The 15,369-nt window shown below is 51.8% G+C and overlaps 1 protein-coding gene across 1 annotated transcript in view; it reads left to right on the top strand.

Moving 5' to 3' along the window:
• Positions 1-14,855, top strand: part of WHRN (whirlin) — an 89,055-nt gene extending 74,200 nt beyond the window's left edge. Inside the window, exons 8-12 of the mRNA XM_049774134.1 lie at positions 7,434-7,505; positions 9,016-9,520; positions 12,308-12,489; positions 14,155-14,277; positions 14,551-14,855. Coding sequence (XP_049630091.1) covers positions 7,434-7,505; positions 9,016-9,520; positions 12,308-12,489; positions 14,155-14,277; positions 14,551-14,733 — 1,065 coding nt within the window. The 3' untranslated portion in view covers positions 14,734-14,855. The remainder of the gene's footprint in view (positions 1-7,433; positions 7,506-9,015; positions 9,521-12,307; positions 12,490-14,154; positions 14,278-14,550) is intronic.
• Positions 14,856-15,369: the final 514 nt, after the last annotated feature.

Below are 15,369 nucleotides of genomic sequence, written 5' to 3' on the forward strand. Positions count from 1 at the left end.
TTCTTTCTTTCTTTCTTTCTTTCTTTCTTCTTTCTTTCTTTCCTTTCTTCCTTCTTTCCTTCCTTTCTTCCTTCCTTCTTCCTTCCTTCTTCCTTCTTCCTTCCTTCCTTCCTTCCTTCCTTCCTTCCTTCCTTCCTTCTTTCTTTCTTTCTTTCTTTCTTTCTTTCTTTCTTTCTTTCTTTCTTTCTTTCTTTCTTTCTTTCTTTCTTTCTTTCTTTCTTTCTTTCTTTCTTTCTTTCTTTCTTTCTTTCTTTCTTTCTTTCTTTCTTTCTTTCTTTCTTCTTCCTTCCTTTCTTTCTTCTTCCTTCCTTCCTTCCTTCCTTCCTTCCTTCCTTCCTTTCTTTCTTTTCCTTCCTTCCTTGCTTCCTTCTTTCTTTCTTTCCTTCCTTCTTTCTTTCTTTCTTTCTTTCTTTCTTTCTTTCTTTCTTTCTTTCTTTCTTTCTTTCTTTCTTTTTCTTTCTTTCTTTCTCTCTCTCTTTCTTTCCTTCCTTCCTTCCTTCCTTCCTTTCTTATTCCTTCCTTCCTTTCTTTCTTTCTTTTCCTTCCTTCCTTCCTTCCTTCCTTCCTTCCTTCCTTCCTTCCTTCCTTCCTTCCTTCCTGTTTTTGGACAACTCTGGCAATGCCCAGGGCTTACTCTTGGCTCTGCACTCATAAATCTCTCCTGGCAGGCTCGGGGGACCATATGGGATGCCAGGGATTGAACCCGGGTCCTTCCCAGGTCTTCCATGTGCAAGGCAAACACCCTACCACTGTGCTAATGCTCCAGCCTCTCTTATCTACCTTTCTGTCTAGTATACAATCGCCTTGTGAAGCGCCATCCAGGGACCTTGTCAGGGTCCATCCAGGTAGGCAGGGACTTTGTCAGGCCCTATTGAGATAAGCAGGTGCATCCAAATACTTGGAAATCCTGTCATCACTCTCAAGGTTGAGGATGATGTCGAGGAGACTGGCTGTGTGGGCCCTCCCCCACAAAACTGAAGGGACTCAGGGTGTCTTGTACTGCCGTTTCCCTGGGCGGGCCCATTCCATCCCTCTGTGAATTTTGGCTTTTTTCCAGAGGTGGAACGTCTTAATCCTGGCTGGGTTTGAGGGGTGATGGCAACTTTTCTACTAAGCCCCACCTTTGGGAACCAGAGCCTGGAAGGTGGCCTGGACCCTGCAGCTCCAGGATCCAATTCTCCTGTCTCTGCTGTGGGAAAGTGGGGTGAACATCAACTGTGGAGGGGGCCCTGTTTACAAAGCCCCTGACTGAGCCTTTCTGCTCAAAATGACAGTTTTACATGTTGTTTTTTTTTTTTTTTAAAGAAGCAAACAACAATTCCCTGGGTCACCAAGGAAACAAATGATATAAAGAAGCACAATCTTCAGATTCCCAAACAGCTAGGGCTTACTAGCTCAGCAGTGGGACAGACACAGTGGCCCTTCAACCTCACAGCCCAGGCACACATGTGAGAGATGGGTGAGGTCACTCTGGGGCGCTGCTGGGAAGGAAATGCTAGGTCCAGTGAGAGGCTCCTGACAATGAAAATGGAGTGGCCAACTCCCCCACTCATAATTTACCATCTTTCCTTCTCCCCTCCTTTTGTTCTCTGCTTCTCTTTGCCCCATCCCAGGCCCTTCCATCTTTCTTTGCACCTGACCTTACCTCTCCTCCCATGGTTTTTCCCTTCTGTCCCCCCACTCCTGCTTCCTTCCATAAGTCCTTGAGGCAGAAATCTCAGTGCCCAATGATGACCTTATTATTATTATTATTATTTTTTAAACGTTATTTATTTACTGATTGATTGATTTTGGGCCACACCCAGCAGTGCTCAGGAGCAGGCTAGGCGTCCATATGGGATGCTGGGAATCAAACAATGTTCCTCCCAGGTTGGCTGCATGTAAGGCGAATGCCCTACCACTGTGCCATCTTTCCAGCCCCACCAGTGGTGACCTTCTAAACAATCTGCTATGCCTGTGCCTTAGTGTCCCCAGGTGCAGAAAGAGGAAGGGGCACTCAGGCCTTTGGTGCTTTGCTAGTGACAAGGCCAAGCAGGGCTGTGGGAGCTGCCGTCCTGACATCAGAGAAGATGCAAAAAAAAAAAAAAAAAAGGCTGAAGGGGTAAGATGGGGGATAAAGCAATTACTTGTCTTACATGTGGCCAACACAGTTTGGTCCCCTGTGCCACTTGCTGCTCCAAGCAAGGAGCAGGAGTGGCCCTTGGTCACCCAAACAAAGCAATAAGAGGGATCGGTATGATTTGGAAACAATCATTCTGAGGGGCTGGTGTTGGGGCCACTGGTGCTGGTGATATGGCCACCTGAGCCTCAGTGGCCAGAAACCAGCCTATGGTGTCCCCTCATCGATGCTTTTATGGGTCCCCCTCACCCCCAGACTGCCCCACTCAGCCACTCCAGTTTTGATGTCTCTGGACAGAGAGGGGTTTAGTCTGCCCGGGTCTGAAGCCAGGGTGGCCCCCCCCCCCAGCTTGGTGGGAGTCTCTGGGGACACTGGCATGCCTTGACCAGCACTTCTTCCTGCCCTGTCCTTGTTGGGAAACCTTAGACAGGTGATATTTATCTCAGAACCTGTGTCCCAACAATCTCCTGATTGGCAGAATGGGGGGGGGGGGCAAGACCCTGCTCACAGGACTCATTGAACCGAGCCCCCCTCCCTGGAGCTGAACCCCTCCATACGACCTCTCAGCAGAAGCCAGCAGGGGGGACAGGGTCCCCAGGGCAGGGGTGACAGGGTCCCCAGGGCCAGTGGGTGCCTCCTGCTGGAGCTCTGACCTTGTCTGACCTTGGGTCTCCAAGCATCCGCCTTTCTGCTGACACAGCCCTGGGTCCTGAGCCTGCCGCTGCCTTCAGCTATTTCTATTCACTCTGAGTGACTCAGGGACTTGGGGGCTCCGGAGCGTCTGGACTCAGCAGATGGAGGCTGGCAAGGCCGAGCTCGGCCAGCCGTCTGCCATTTGCTCTACTTCTTGCGCTCCATTCCTGCTCCCCCCAATTTCCCCCCCCCCCCAACTTTAGCTCTGGGCTCCTTTTAGAGCTGAGACTATTGGGGCCAGAGCCATAGATAATACAATGGGTAGAGCATTGTTTGCCTTGCCAGCAGTGAAAAACAGGGATATGAAAGAGCTCGCTCTTATAATGCTGGTATTACAGTATTGGGATCCTTCCAGTTCTTGGGGCCAGCTAGAGCTGCCTGGTCCCTGGGATTAACCCCCAATCTAGGAAGATTTCTGGTCTACTGTGGGACAGTCTTGGACAAGGTCACTTCCCTTTCTGATCCTCAGGTCAAAGAAGAACTGGGGAGAATGACTCATCAGTCTCCCTCGGGTGGTCACCCTGTTTATACTGTCCTCTCCTCATCCCCTCAGAGAAAGTCTCATTCTCCAGACAGGCTGGCGGTGCTTTTGTAGTGGGGGCACATCTCGATGTGCTCAGGGCTTACTCCTGGCTCTTGCACTCCTGGTGGGTTCAGCAGCATATGTGGTGCTGGGGATTGAACCCGGCCGGGTTGGCTAAGTGCAGATCAAGTGCCCTACCCGCTGTACCAAGTCAGGGCCAGTTGTTTGACGCTTGTTGAGTGACTAAGCAAACTACTCAGCAGGCCTGAATGCACCCTGGTCTGTCGTGTGGGCCTCCAGACTTCTGACTTGAATGTCACTGGAGCTCTGGGCTTCTGTATTGCCCAGCAGACACCTTCCAGGAAGCAATGAGCTCGCCTTGATGGGGAGTGGGTGCAGGGGTACCCAGGACATGCCATGCTTCCCTACTCACTAGGGCAGACCTGCCTGTGTGAGCCCAGGTCCCCCCATCTTTCTGCCTGATTCTGCTGTGGGCATATCTCAGGTGCCAATGACTCTGCCCTGGGGAGGGATGTGCTGCTTTCCCCCCCAACACACACACACACACACACACACACACACACACACACACACACACCTACCTTCACACATGGGGCTGGAGCGATAGCACAGTGGTAAATTTGCCTTGCATGCAGCCGACCCGGGACAGACACGGGTTCGTTTCCCAGCATCCCATATGGTCCCCTGAGCCTGCCAGGAGCTATTTCTGAGCTCAAAGCCAGGAGTAACCACTGAAAGCCATCGGGTGTGTCCAAAACACAAAAAAACAAAACACCTCCACACAGATGGAGAAACAGGCCTGGAAAGTTCCATGCTTCATACCCCATCATTCAGTCATAAGCACCTGGGTTCACTATGAACTCAATGATCTCAGAGATGGGCAGCCATACTTGCCTTTCCTAAAGCAGGGCCTGGATTTGGTACCTAAAAAGTGAAAGCTTTGCATGTGCCCCTCAGTGCCACCTACCCATGGGAGAGTGCTGCCATCCTCCATCCCCAATTTCAGAAGGCATTGGGCGGCAGCAGGGGGAACAGCTTTCATGATCAATTGGAGAATGATTCACCTCAAGAGGAGCCCAGATGTGAAAGCTCAAGTCAGGTGGAGCTCATGGGGGTTCCCTGATGGCCTGTGCCCACTCCCAATTGTGCTAGACCCCCAGGTGAAGTATTGCAGGTTAGCATATTCCTATGGAGTAACCGGAAGGACCTCTTCCTTCCTTCCCCCTTCCCTTCCCCTCCTTTAAGCCCCATATCTGCCTATCATGGTGGCCTACAGTTTATTGCCATTCCAGGGTTCAGTGAGTTCCTTCACCCACAGATTCACTGATATGCTTAATATGTACTTACCTGCAGCCTTGAACACACACACACACACACACACACACGCACACACATTACAGTGGCTTTTATGTTTCTGTTTGGGGGCCACATTTGCTGTTCTCAGGGGTTACTCCTGGCTTTCTGGTTTTCAGAGAATCACATGGGATGGCGAGGACGAAGCTAAGATCAGCTGCATGCAAGGCAAATTCCCAACACACTATATTATATATACCTCCAGCTCTATTGCTGGCATGCTTATCTTTGTGTGTGTGTGTGAGAGAGAGAGAGAGATGTGATGAGTGTTAGACCAAATAACCATGTGGGATGAGAATGGAACAGAGGTGGAATGTGTGTGTGTGTGTGTGTGTGTGTGTGTGTGTGTGTGTGTGTGCGCGTGTGCACGCGCGCTCACAGACACATGGGCAGGTTTTACATGGAACTGATCTGGGAGGTCTCATTGACAAGGCATGAGGGATGTAAGTGAGCGTGGGACAGGAGCAAGGAATATTTTCCAGCATCTGGTCAAAGGCCCTGGAGCAGGCACTCTCTGTCCTGTTGGAACAGTGGCCAGACTGGATCCTTCCTGAGTGAGATGAGGGTGACTTGAACGCTGCCTCCAAGTCTGGAAGGCCCAAGGAGCAGAGTTGGTGGGTGCCAGGGGGTGCACTTTAGGAGGGCTTGTCTGGGCCTGCTCACCTGGGTCCTAACAGCTGAGCTACTACTGGAGCCCCTGCCCAGTGGTTCATGGTGGGGAGGAATGTTCTGGACATATCCAGGCAGAGGGGAAAGCCAGTGTGAAGGCCTGGACATGCCCGTGTGAGTGAGCAGGAAGTGAGCAAAAGGGATCTTCCTGGATTTCAGACCTGAGCCCTGCCTCAGGGGTAAGTCTAAGCAGCTCCATGCTTGACTCGTGGAGCTTCTGGAAGGTTCCCAAGCATCTTTCTTGACTACCTGATGCTCACTTTATCTGAACAACCACCACTGTTTCTCCTCCCTGGCTCAGAGTCTCCATAAGATTCAATTTGAAGCCATGCCCCTTCCTCCAGGAAGCTTTCCTTGACAGCCCCTCTCTACCTGCTTTCCAAGCCTGTTTTCTCCCTCAGCCATTGTCTCCTCCTTACTTCCTTGTGCTACCTCTTGGCTGCCAGTTCCTGAAGGCAGACATGGGATGGGGGGACTCCCTGCTTCTGTCAACCAGGAACTGCACACTCTCGGTATTGATCACAATGCCTGAGATCTGAGATGTTTATGTCACCATCCAGAGCTCGGGAGTGGAAAAAAATGTCCCCCTGAACTCCTAAGAGCTCGGTTGTAAGGGACCATGTGACCCAGCTACACTGCAGTGACCTCTGAGAAGCTCAGAAGGTGCTTCGCTGCTGGGGTGTGCTCAGAGTTGGTACAAGAGTGACGCGTGTTGAAGGAGGCCCAGAGACCCCCGGACTAAGCCCTTCAATCTAGGGGTGACAGCCCTGCTTCTCACTAGGGCCTTTCTGGGGTTCTACCAACAAGTCAGATAGGGATGACAGCCAGCACCCCCTCACCACTCTGGGCCCAGCCTTGTACACAAATGGGAGGAGGGTGAAGATCTGGGGTCCTGAGCAGACACAGAAATCCCTCAGCATCTTCCTCCCTCGTCATCCTCCTATCTATCCCTTGCAGCAGAGAGTTCTGCCAGGGGTGGGCCAGGAAAAGCAAAAGACAAAACAAACAACCACCTCTCCGTTTTATGGAAAGAAAAATATTTTTATCAATTCTTTTTTTTTTCTTTCTTTCTTTTCTTTTTTTTTTTTTTTTTTTTTTTGGTTTTTGGGCCACACCCGTTTGACGCTCAGGGGTTACTCCTGGCTATGCACTCAGAAATCACCCCTGGCTTGGGGGGACCATATGGGACGCCAGGGGATCGAACCGAGGTCCTACGCTAGCACTTGCAAGGTAGACACCTTACCTCTAGCGCCACCTTCCCGGCTCCCCCCCTTTTTTTTTCTAAGTATGAGTGGAAGTAGATTTGTTAAAGGATTCCAGATGTCTGGTTGGTACTTGGTTTGTTTGGGACCACAGTTTTTGTTTGTTTGTTTTGCCACACCTGGTGTGCTCAGGGGTTACTCCTGGCTCTGTACTCAGAAATCATTCCTGGCTCTCAGAGGGCCATATGAGATATCGGGGATCGAACCCAGCTCCATCCTGGGACAGTTGTGTGCAAGGCAAAAGCCCCACCATTGTGCTAGCACTCCAGCCCCTAGGGACCATATTTTATTGCCTCGGTGAGGGTTAGGGCTTGTGTCTGGCTGTCGAGGGTCAAGTGAGGACTGAGACCTAGACTGGCTGTGTCTCTAGAGCCCAGGACAGAGCAGGCTGCAGCGTGAAGATACTGCAGGGAGCGTCCTGTAGAGCCAGGGTGCTCAGTCCTCACACATGTCATATGTCCACACACATGCTCATGTGCTCCATGCCACCACCACATGTCTCACACCTTAAAACACTGGTCCAGTCTTGGGGGGGGGGCGTAAAGGACCAACTAGACCCTGGGAGGAGCAGGGCACCTGCCAACTCAGAGCATCTCCGGTGTTTTCTGGGGGAACCCTGACATTCACAAGCTCTTCTCAGGAAGTGGATCAGGGTAAACAGACTTGTCATTTCTGGCAAGATGGGATGCACCACGATCTCTAGGAACCCCTCAGGTATCTAAGGACACAGAGACTAGGTCAAATCGTCCCTCAGTTGAGAGTCACTACATCGCTCTCTTTCTCTCTCTTCTAGAACACTCTGGACTTGGAGGAAACGGGCCAGACTGTCCAGGGCCCTAGCAACACCCTTCCTGACATTGCCCTGGTAAGGTGCTCTTTGGCCTGTCCATAGCACGCCCCCCCCCATGTCCGCCCAGATCAGCTGAGTCTGTCCCTTACTGGCCACCTAACCTCAGGCCCCTGCACAATTGTCTTCCGCCTCACCCACAGCAACTCCTGCAACTCCCGGGGCTTTGGGTAATGCAGCCAAGCCCATATGCACATGTGCCAGGTTGCTGTTGGCTTGTGTTGTGTTATTTGAACCCCAGCCTGGCCCATTCCGGTAGCACGTGGAGACAGTGGACAGAACTGAAGAGGCAACAAAATGCGGCTCATGGCAGTGCTGGGGATTCAACTCACAGCCTCTAGTAGGCCAGGCCTGTGCTCTATTGCAGAGGAGCCTCTCAACCCTGGGAGGTCATTGTGGCCCATGCTTCTGCACCCACCTCCACTTTTATGATTTTTTGGGGTGGTCCCGAGCCACAGAAAGTTACATCCCACCTGTGCCATGCATGAGCCCTGCAGTGTGGGACAGCTTTGCCTGGGTTTTCCCAGGCTGTAAAATGGGACTAGTGGGGCCAGAGTGATAGCACAGTGGTAGGGCATTTGCCTTGCAAGCAGACAACCCAAGATGGACCCGGGTTTGGTTCCCTGCTTCCCATAGGTTCTGCTAGGAGCCTGCTAGGAGTGATTTCTGAGCGCAGAGCCAGGAATAAACCCTGAGCGCCACCAGGTGTGACTCCAAAACCAAAAATAAAATAAAATAAAATAGGACTGTGGTGAGATCACCTCATTTCAATGAGGGACCATTCATTTTAGAGCTGGGAAGAAGCTCAAGTCTGCCATCAGAGCTGAATGTGGAGACAATATTGGCATGGACAGAAAGGCACAGCAATAACCGTGTCCATTCATGGAGATGGACTGTGTCCAGTGGCACTCCAGTCCAGTGTCTCAGGCATGCTGGCAGTCAGGAATGTCTCTTCTGTAGAAACCAAAATATCCAGGGGCCAGAGAGATAGCATGGAGGTAGGGAACTTGCCTTGCATGCAGAAGTACGGCAGTTCGAATCCCGGCATCCCATACTGTCCCCTGAGCCTGTCAGAAGTGATTTCTAAGAGTAGAGCCAGGAGTAAGCCCTGAGCGCTGCCGGGTGTGACCCAAAACCCCCCCCCCCCAAAAAAAAGAAGAAGAAAAAAGAAACCAAAATATTCCACCAAAAAAAAAAATAAAGTGAGAAAAACACACTTTGTTCTTGCCCCCTTGGGCCCTGCCTCTAACGGAGTCGCATTCTCTGCGACGAGAGCTCAAGAGGTGCCAGAGTCGGGGGCTCCCAGTGTAACCATGTCATCCCTAGAGACAGTGCCAAGATCCCAGCTCTGATCGATGGCCCAGATGCTGGGAGAAGTTTTCCACTCGGTGCTGCATTATTCAGAGCAGCGTGGTCAGGAGCGGGGGTAACATCCCAGTCGGGCCTCACTCGCTCAGCTTCCCGGGCATCCCTCATGCAAGCAGCCATGGGCTCTGACTCTCTCTACTCCTGTTGGGTATTTTGGCAGGATGATGTCAGACCCGGCCCCCAGGGGCTTCCCAACTTCAAGCCACCGCTGCCACCCCCTCCTCCAAGCCGCGAGGACATTCAGCCGCCTCTGTCCTCTGCTTCATCTTCATCTCACTCTGGCATCATCTTTTCAGCACCCGGGAACCGCAGCCCGCCGGCGGGCAGCTCCCCCACCCCAGGACCCTCCACAGTTCCAGAATCTCCCTCCTCACCCATCTACGCCTCCGTCTCCCCTGCCAACCCTGGCACCAAGAGGCCCCTGGATGCCCACTTGGCTCTGGTCAACCAGCATCCCATTGGCCCTTTCCCTCGTGTCCAGTCCCCCCCACACCTGAAAAACCTCCCTGCAGAGGTCACACCAGCTGGGGGCTGCCTCCTGCCACCCTCTCCTTTGAGCCGGCCCGAGCAGGCTGGCACCAACCAGCACTTCGTCATGGTGGAGGTGCATCGGCCGGATAGCGAGCCGGATGTGAACGAAGTCAGGGCATTGCCCCAGACACGCAGTGAGTACCCGGAGAGCATCCTGGAGGAGGTGGGGTTGGGAGGCATGTCTCTGCCACCAGAGAAGGTGGGTCCCAGTACTCAGCCACCTTGCATGAGCTGGGGGGTACAACAGACTGAACTGGCCACCAGCCACTGCACTGGATCGGACCAGCACCTCTATCAAGACTGCTTCCCCATGCAGAGCCAGCCTGCCTCCTTGTGCTCCCCTTTACCCTGCAGCCCTCACCCACCAGGCTCCCCACGGCAGACAAGCTGTTGTTGCTTCTCTGTGTCTTCGCTGGCACAGAACAGGTGCCAGGAAAGAACTCCTTCCTGAGCCCTGGGGTCTCCTAGTGCAGATGCAGCAGTAGGCATGCAGGATGGATCTTTCTTGCAGACACCTGCAGGAAGGTGGGTGGGTGGGTGGATGCAGGTGAAAAAACAACTCAAACACCCCTGGTGCCATGGAGCTGATGGACCCTTAAATAGGATAGTATAGTGGGGAAGGTACTTGCCGAACCCCATAAAGTTCTGAGTACAGAGCCAGGAGGAAGCCCTGAGCTTTATGTGGTGTGCGCACCCCCCAAAGCTAAAATGAATGGGGGAAGGAAGCAGGTAGAACTCTCTGGAAAGCTTGGAGGGGAGGCCATAGCTGCCTCTGGCTCTCTAGCTTAAGAGCAGCTGGCACTTTATTGTGGGGTAGGCTGCCATCTGGTGGCCCCCCCAAAAAATGCTGGGGAACTGAGCTAACTGCTGTGGGCTGAGCAGAATCAAAGGATACAGACCGAGAGGGCAGGAACCCCAAAATCATCAGCCTGGCAGGGAATGAGGGGAGGCAAAGCAGGGCAGAGGTGAGTGGCAGGATGTGGGGAAAAATCTGCCATATTGTGGATGATGGTTTACCATCTTCACCACTTGGCTTCACTGCTCCTGTGTTGGGAGGCTCAGAGAGGCTAGGAAACTCGCTATGTCGCACAGCAGGCCAGAATGGCAGGCCTGCAGATCCTACACTGAGTGCCCTGTCCTTGGGCGATAGGAGGGGGGGGTCTCATACCTGGGCAGCGCAGGGCACCAAAGCCAGTACCCCCAATCCGCTCAGTGTATTGACAAGAGAAGTCTGGTCTCCCACTTTTTCTTTCAGTGGTCTCATGTGAATGAGTCATTCAGTCATTGAATTCTGATCACTGGGCCACGGTGTTAGCTGAGTGGGCTGAGCACATACTGAAGGCTTGGGTTCCCAGCTTAGAACCCTCAAAGTCCCCCTAACTCCACCAGGAGTGACAAAAAACCCACATAAACAAAAGAAAGTGAGCAGTTGTATAGCAGGTAGAGCATTTGCCTTGCATGCAATTGATCCCAGTTCTATCCTCAGCATTTCATATGGTCCCCTGAGCACCACCAGGAGTGAATCCTGAATACAGATACAAGGAGTAAGTCCTGAGGCCTGAACTATAGCACAGAGGTAGGGCATTTACCTTGCAGGCTGCTGACCTGGGTTCTATCCCCGGCATCCATATGGTCCCCGGAGACTGCCAGGAGCAATTTCTGAGCACAAAGCCAGGAGTAACCCCTGAGCACTGCCGGGTGTGGCCCCGAAACCAAAAAAAAAAAAAAGAAGAAAGAAAAAGAAAAAGAAAAAAAGGCAAAAGAATAAAACAGGAGTAACCTCTGAACACCACCATGTGTGACCCCAAGACAATAAAGGAAAATAAATAACATATATTTTTAAAATAAATTAAATTTTTTTTTTTTTTGGTTTTTGGGCCACACCCTGTGACGCTCAGGGGTTACTCCTGGCTATGCGCTCAGAAGTTGCTCCTGGCTTCTTGGGGGACCATATGGGACGCCGGGGGATCGAACCGCGGTCCGTCCTAGGCTAGCGCAGGCAAGGCAGGCACCTTACCTCCAGCGCCACCGCCCGGCCCCCAAAATAAATTAAATTTTCTTTTTAAAAAAGAAGAAAGAATTTGATAGTTTTATGCACAGAAGAAAAAAACTAACAAACATGGGTGGCACAGAGTGGTGGCATAAGTGGTAGGGCATTTGCCTTGCATGTGCTAATCTAGGACCATGGTTCAATCCCTCGGTGTCCCATATGTTCCCCCAAGCGAGGAGTGATTTCTGAACGCAGAGCCAAGAATAATCTCTGAGCGTCATCGGGTGTGACCCCCCCCCAAAGGAAAAAAGCAAAAAAAAAAAAGAGAACCAGGAATAACTCCTGAGCACCACCATGTGTGACCCCAAAACAAAAAATAAAGTAAAATAAATAACGTATATTTTTTAATAAATTAAAAAAAATTTTATAAAAGAAAAAGGAAGTTGACATCTTTATGTATCCTAAGAAAAACTAACAAAACAAACACCAGGCCTGGCAGAGCACAGGAAGTTAGGCCCAGGCCTGATCTCAGGCATAGTACACAGCCTCCTAAGTACCACCAGAGGTCACACCAGAGCCAGGAATAGGTAGTCCCTGGCACTGCTGGATGCCCGCCACCCCCTAAAACACAAACAAACAAAAGCAGTGAGTTAGTGTTTTTAATTCACTTGTTTTAATTTATGTAGGGGCAATCACTGCAAATCTTCTGGAAGTGGTGACCTTGGGGACAGGCCCTGGGGTAAAGGCAGGAGGTGTCAGTATAAGAAAGGGGTGGCAGGGGCTGGTATTTTCCCTGCCTCAATTCCTGAGTTTCTCTTATCATCCCCCAATTCTACCTAGGGTTCCCTCCACCAGTCTCCTAGCCTGCAGCTTTGTCACCTCCTCTGGGCAGCCCTTCTGCTCATTATTCTTCTGTATCTCCAATCCCCAGCAGCCTCCACGCTGTCGCAGCTCTCCGACAGTGGGCAGACCCTGAGCGAGGACAGTGGCGTGGACGCCGGAGAGGCAGAAGCCAGCGCCCCGGGGAGAGCCAGACAAGTGGCTTCCACCAAGAGTAGGAGCAGCAAGGAGCCCCCCAGGAGTGAGAGGGCCACTGAAGGGACCACCAAACCGGTGAGCTTGCAGAGGGCTGAGGGCACAGGGGGCTCAGGGAGCATATCCCCTAGTGATGGAAGGATGTGAGAACCTGGAAAGAACCCGTTGTGGATCTGGAACCCAGCACCTCCACACACTTGACTCAGTGTCTGGTCCAGTCCATAGGGTCCCCTCAATGGGGCTGGGATCTAGGCTTTGTTTCACCAAAGACCTGCTCATCACCCCCTTTCCTCCCAAGAAGACCTCATGGGGTCTCCTTCCTTGTATTACAGAAAAATGATGGAGAAATGGACCAGCACTGGAGGTATATATACACCTGGGTTTATTTATGGACAAAGACTCCAACCAGCTATTGCCAAGAAGGGGTCAGTTGGGGCCAGAGAGATAGCACAGCGGTAGGGCGTTCGCCTTGCACGCAGCTGATTCGAACAGATGGTGGTTCGAATCCAGGCATCCCATATGGTCCCCTGTGCCTGCCAGGAGTGATCCCTGAGCACCATTGGGTGTGACCCCCCCAAAAAAATCAACAAGAAACTCCAGAAAACAAAACAAAACAATAAAACAAGAAGGGGTCAATTTTGAGTCCAGCTCACTGAAGGCTTTTACATACTAGTTACAGGTGCTATTGTTCCTGGGGGAGGGGGCATAAGTTGCTGGCATATACCATGATAGGTACAATTAGCCATGAATAAAATGTGCTTTAAGATCTATACTTACACTTTTTTAAATGACTGTATTTAAACACTGGAGTTCCAAGGCTGTTCATAAATTAGGTTTTTTTTTTACTGTTACAAAGTAGTTCATGATTGAATTTTAGTCATACAAATGTACCCTTCACCAGTGCACATTTCCTGCCACCAATGCCCCCAGTTACTCTCCTGCTCTCCCTCATGCCTGCCTCCTCTTCCTCTTCTACTTCCCCTTCCCCTTCTTCTCTTTCTCCTCCTCTTTCTCCTTCTCCTCCTTTTCCTCCTCCTCCTCTTCTTCCTCCTCCTCCTCCTCCTTCTTCCTTCTCCTCCTCTTCCTCCTCCTCCTCCTCCTCCCTCTTCCCTTTTTCTTTTAGACACTGGCTTATAAGATGATTACTGAAGGGATATCATGCATATCAATTATCTCCTTTCATCCCCCAGTTCTTGTCCAGAGTGGTCATTTCCAACTAGCATTGTCATAGTGGTCCCTTCTCTGCCCTAACTGTACTCCCCACGATTGTGACAAGCTTCCTCCCATGGACCAGTCCTCCTGGCCCTTGTCTCTGTTGTCTCTGGATATCATTACTCTACCGTCTTTTATTTTTGCTTATAATCCACACGAGTGCAATCATTCTCTGTCTATCCCTGTACTGACTCATTTCAGCATAAAACTCTTCACATCCATCCATGTATAAGCAAATTTCATGAGTCCATTTTTTTCCCTAACAGCTGCATAGTATTCTGTGTAGAATAGCACTACAGTTACTGCATTTACGCATCTGTACTTGGGCACTTGCAGTTGTTCTCAGACCCACATTGACTAATTATTGTTCTATGACCCGGTTCCCGTGCAAGCCACCTAGTGTTCCATGCTCCTGGGCACTCAGATCCAGCTGGAACTTCGTCATTTATGGCCATTCATCTTTGCGATCTCATAGAACAGACCATTCAGAGGTCCTGCCTCTAACTCTCCCTCATTCGCTCAACCCCACAGCCTGGACTCCTTGAACCCACGTCCACCCTGGTCCGTGTGACAAAGAGTGCTGCCACCTTGGGCATCGCCATCGAGGGTGGCGCTAACACCCGCCAGCCACTGCCCCGGATTGTCACCATCCAGGTACCTTCCATGTAGGGGGTGAGGGAGTAGGGTAACTCCACGGGACCAACTCTGCCCCCTTCCCTCCCTCTGAAAGCCATTTCCCGGCATCATGGTGTCCCCCACCTCAGTGACACACATTCCCAGGCACAGACCTGGGTTCCCCAAGATGCAGTTTCCCTGCTGAGGGTGGTTGGGCAGGTAGCATGGTCTAGTTCAGAACCCAGTAGGTGGAGCACCCAAAACGCCCCCCCAACATGCCCCCATCTCATGCCTTGCTCCCCACCTCTGCAGCGAGGCGGCTCTGCCCACAATTGTGGGCAGCTCAAGGTGGGCCATGTGATCCTGGAGGTGAATGGACAGCCCTTGAGAGGCAAGGAACACCGAGAGGCCGCCCGCATCATCGCCGAGGCCTTCAAGACCAAGGAGCGCAGTTACATAGACTTCCTGGTCACCGAGTTCAACGTGCTGCTCTAAACCCAGGGGTCCCATGGCACCCCCTTCAGGGGGGCAGGACTGCTGGCCCGGGGTCCCTTCCTGCTCCTTCCAGCCTACCAGAGTAGAAGCAGGAGAAAGAAGAGAGATGGACAAGATGAATGGTCAGGGGGCTCCATGCAAGAGCGAGGGGGTGACTCTTGTCTCCACAAGGCCACCGAAGGCTGTCTGTGACCCCAGAATCATTCGGGAACACTGCTTCCCCCCCACCTGTTAGACCCTGGGCAGTCCCCATATGCTAGACTGTGGATGGGAGGGGGGGAGTCTCAGGCTTGATGGACATGGTCCCCCAGAGTGAGGGCAGGGAGTCGCATCTTGCAGGACCTTTAGTGCCACAAATAAGCACCCCCTGCCCCCTCCTACCCATGACAGTCCCTATCCCTCCTGAGATTTATAATTTATTCCCCCTGCTGCTATCCCTGACCCATCCCAGAGGCCTTGCAGGCGATCGGCAAGTATTTATATACAGAGCTTATGACTTTAATTTTTCAATAAAGAATCGGAACGAGGCGAGGCTCCAGCGTGCTCTGTGGTCTTCTGGGTGGTGGGACGGCTTTTGCTTCACAAGGGGACACAGCAAAACTAGACAAGGCACCTAGGGCATCTCACATTATCTGT

The sequence above is a fragment of the Suncus etruscus genome, chromosome 5 (assembly GCF_024139225.1).
Source record: "Suncus etruscus isolate mSunEtr1 chromosome 5, mSunEtr1.pri.cur, whole genome shotgun sequence".
Taxonomy (NCBI): Eukaryota; Metazoa; Chordata; class Mammalia; order Eulipotyphla; family Soricidae; genus Suncus; species Suncus etruscus.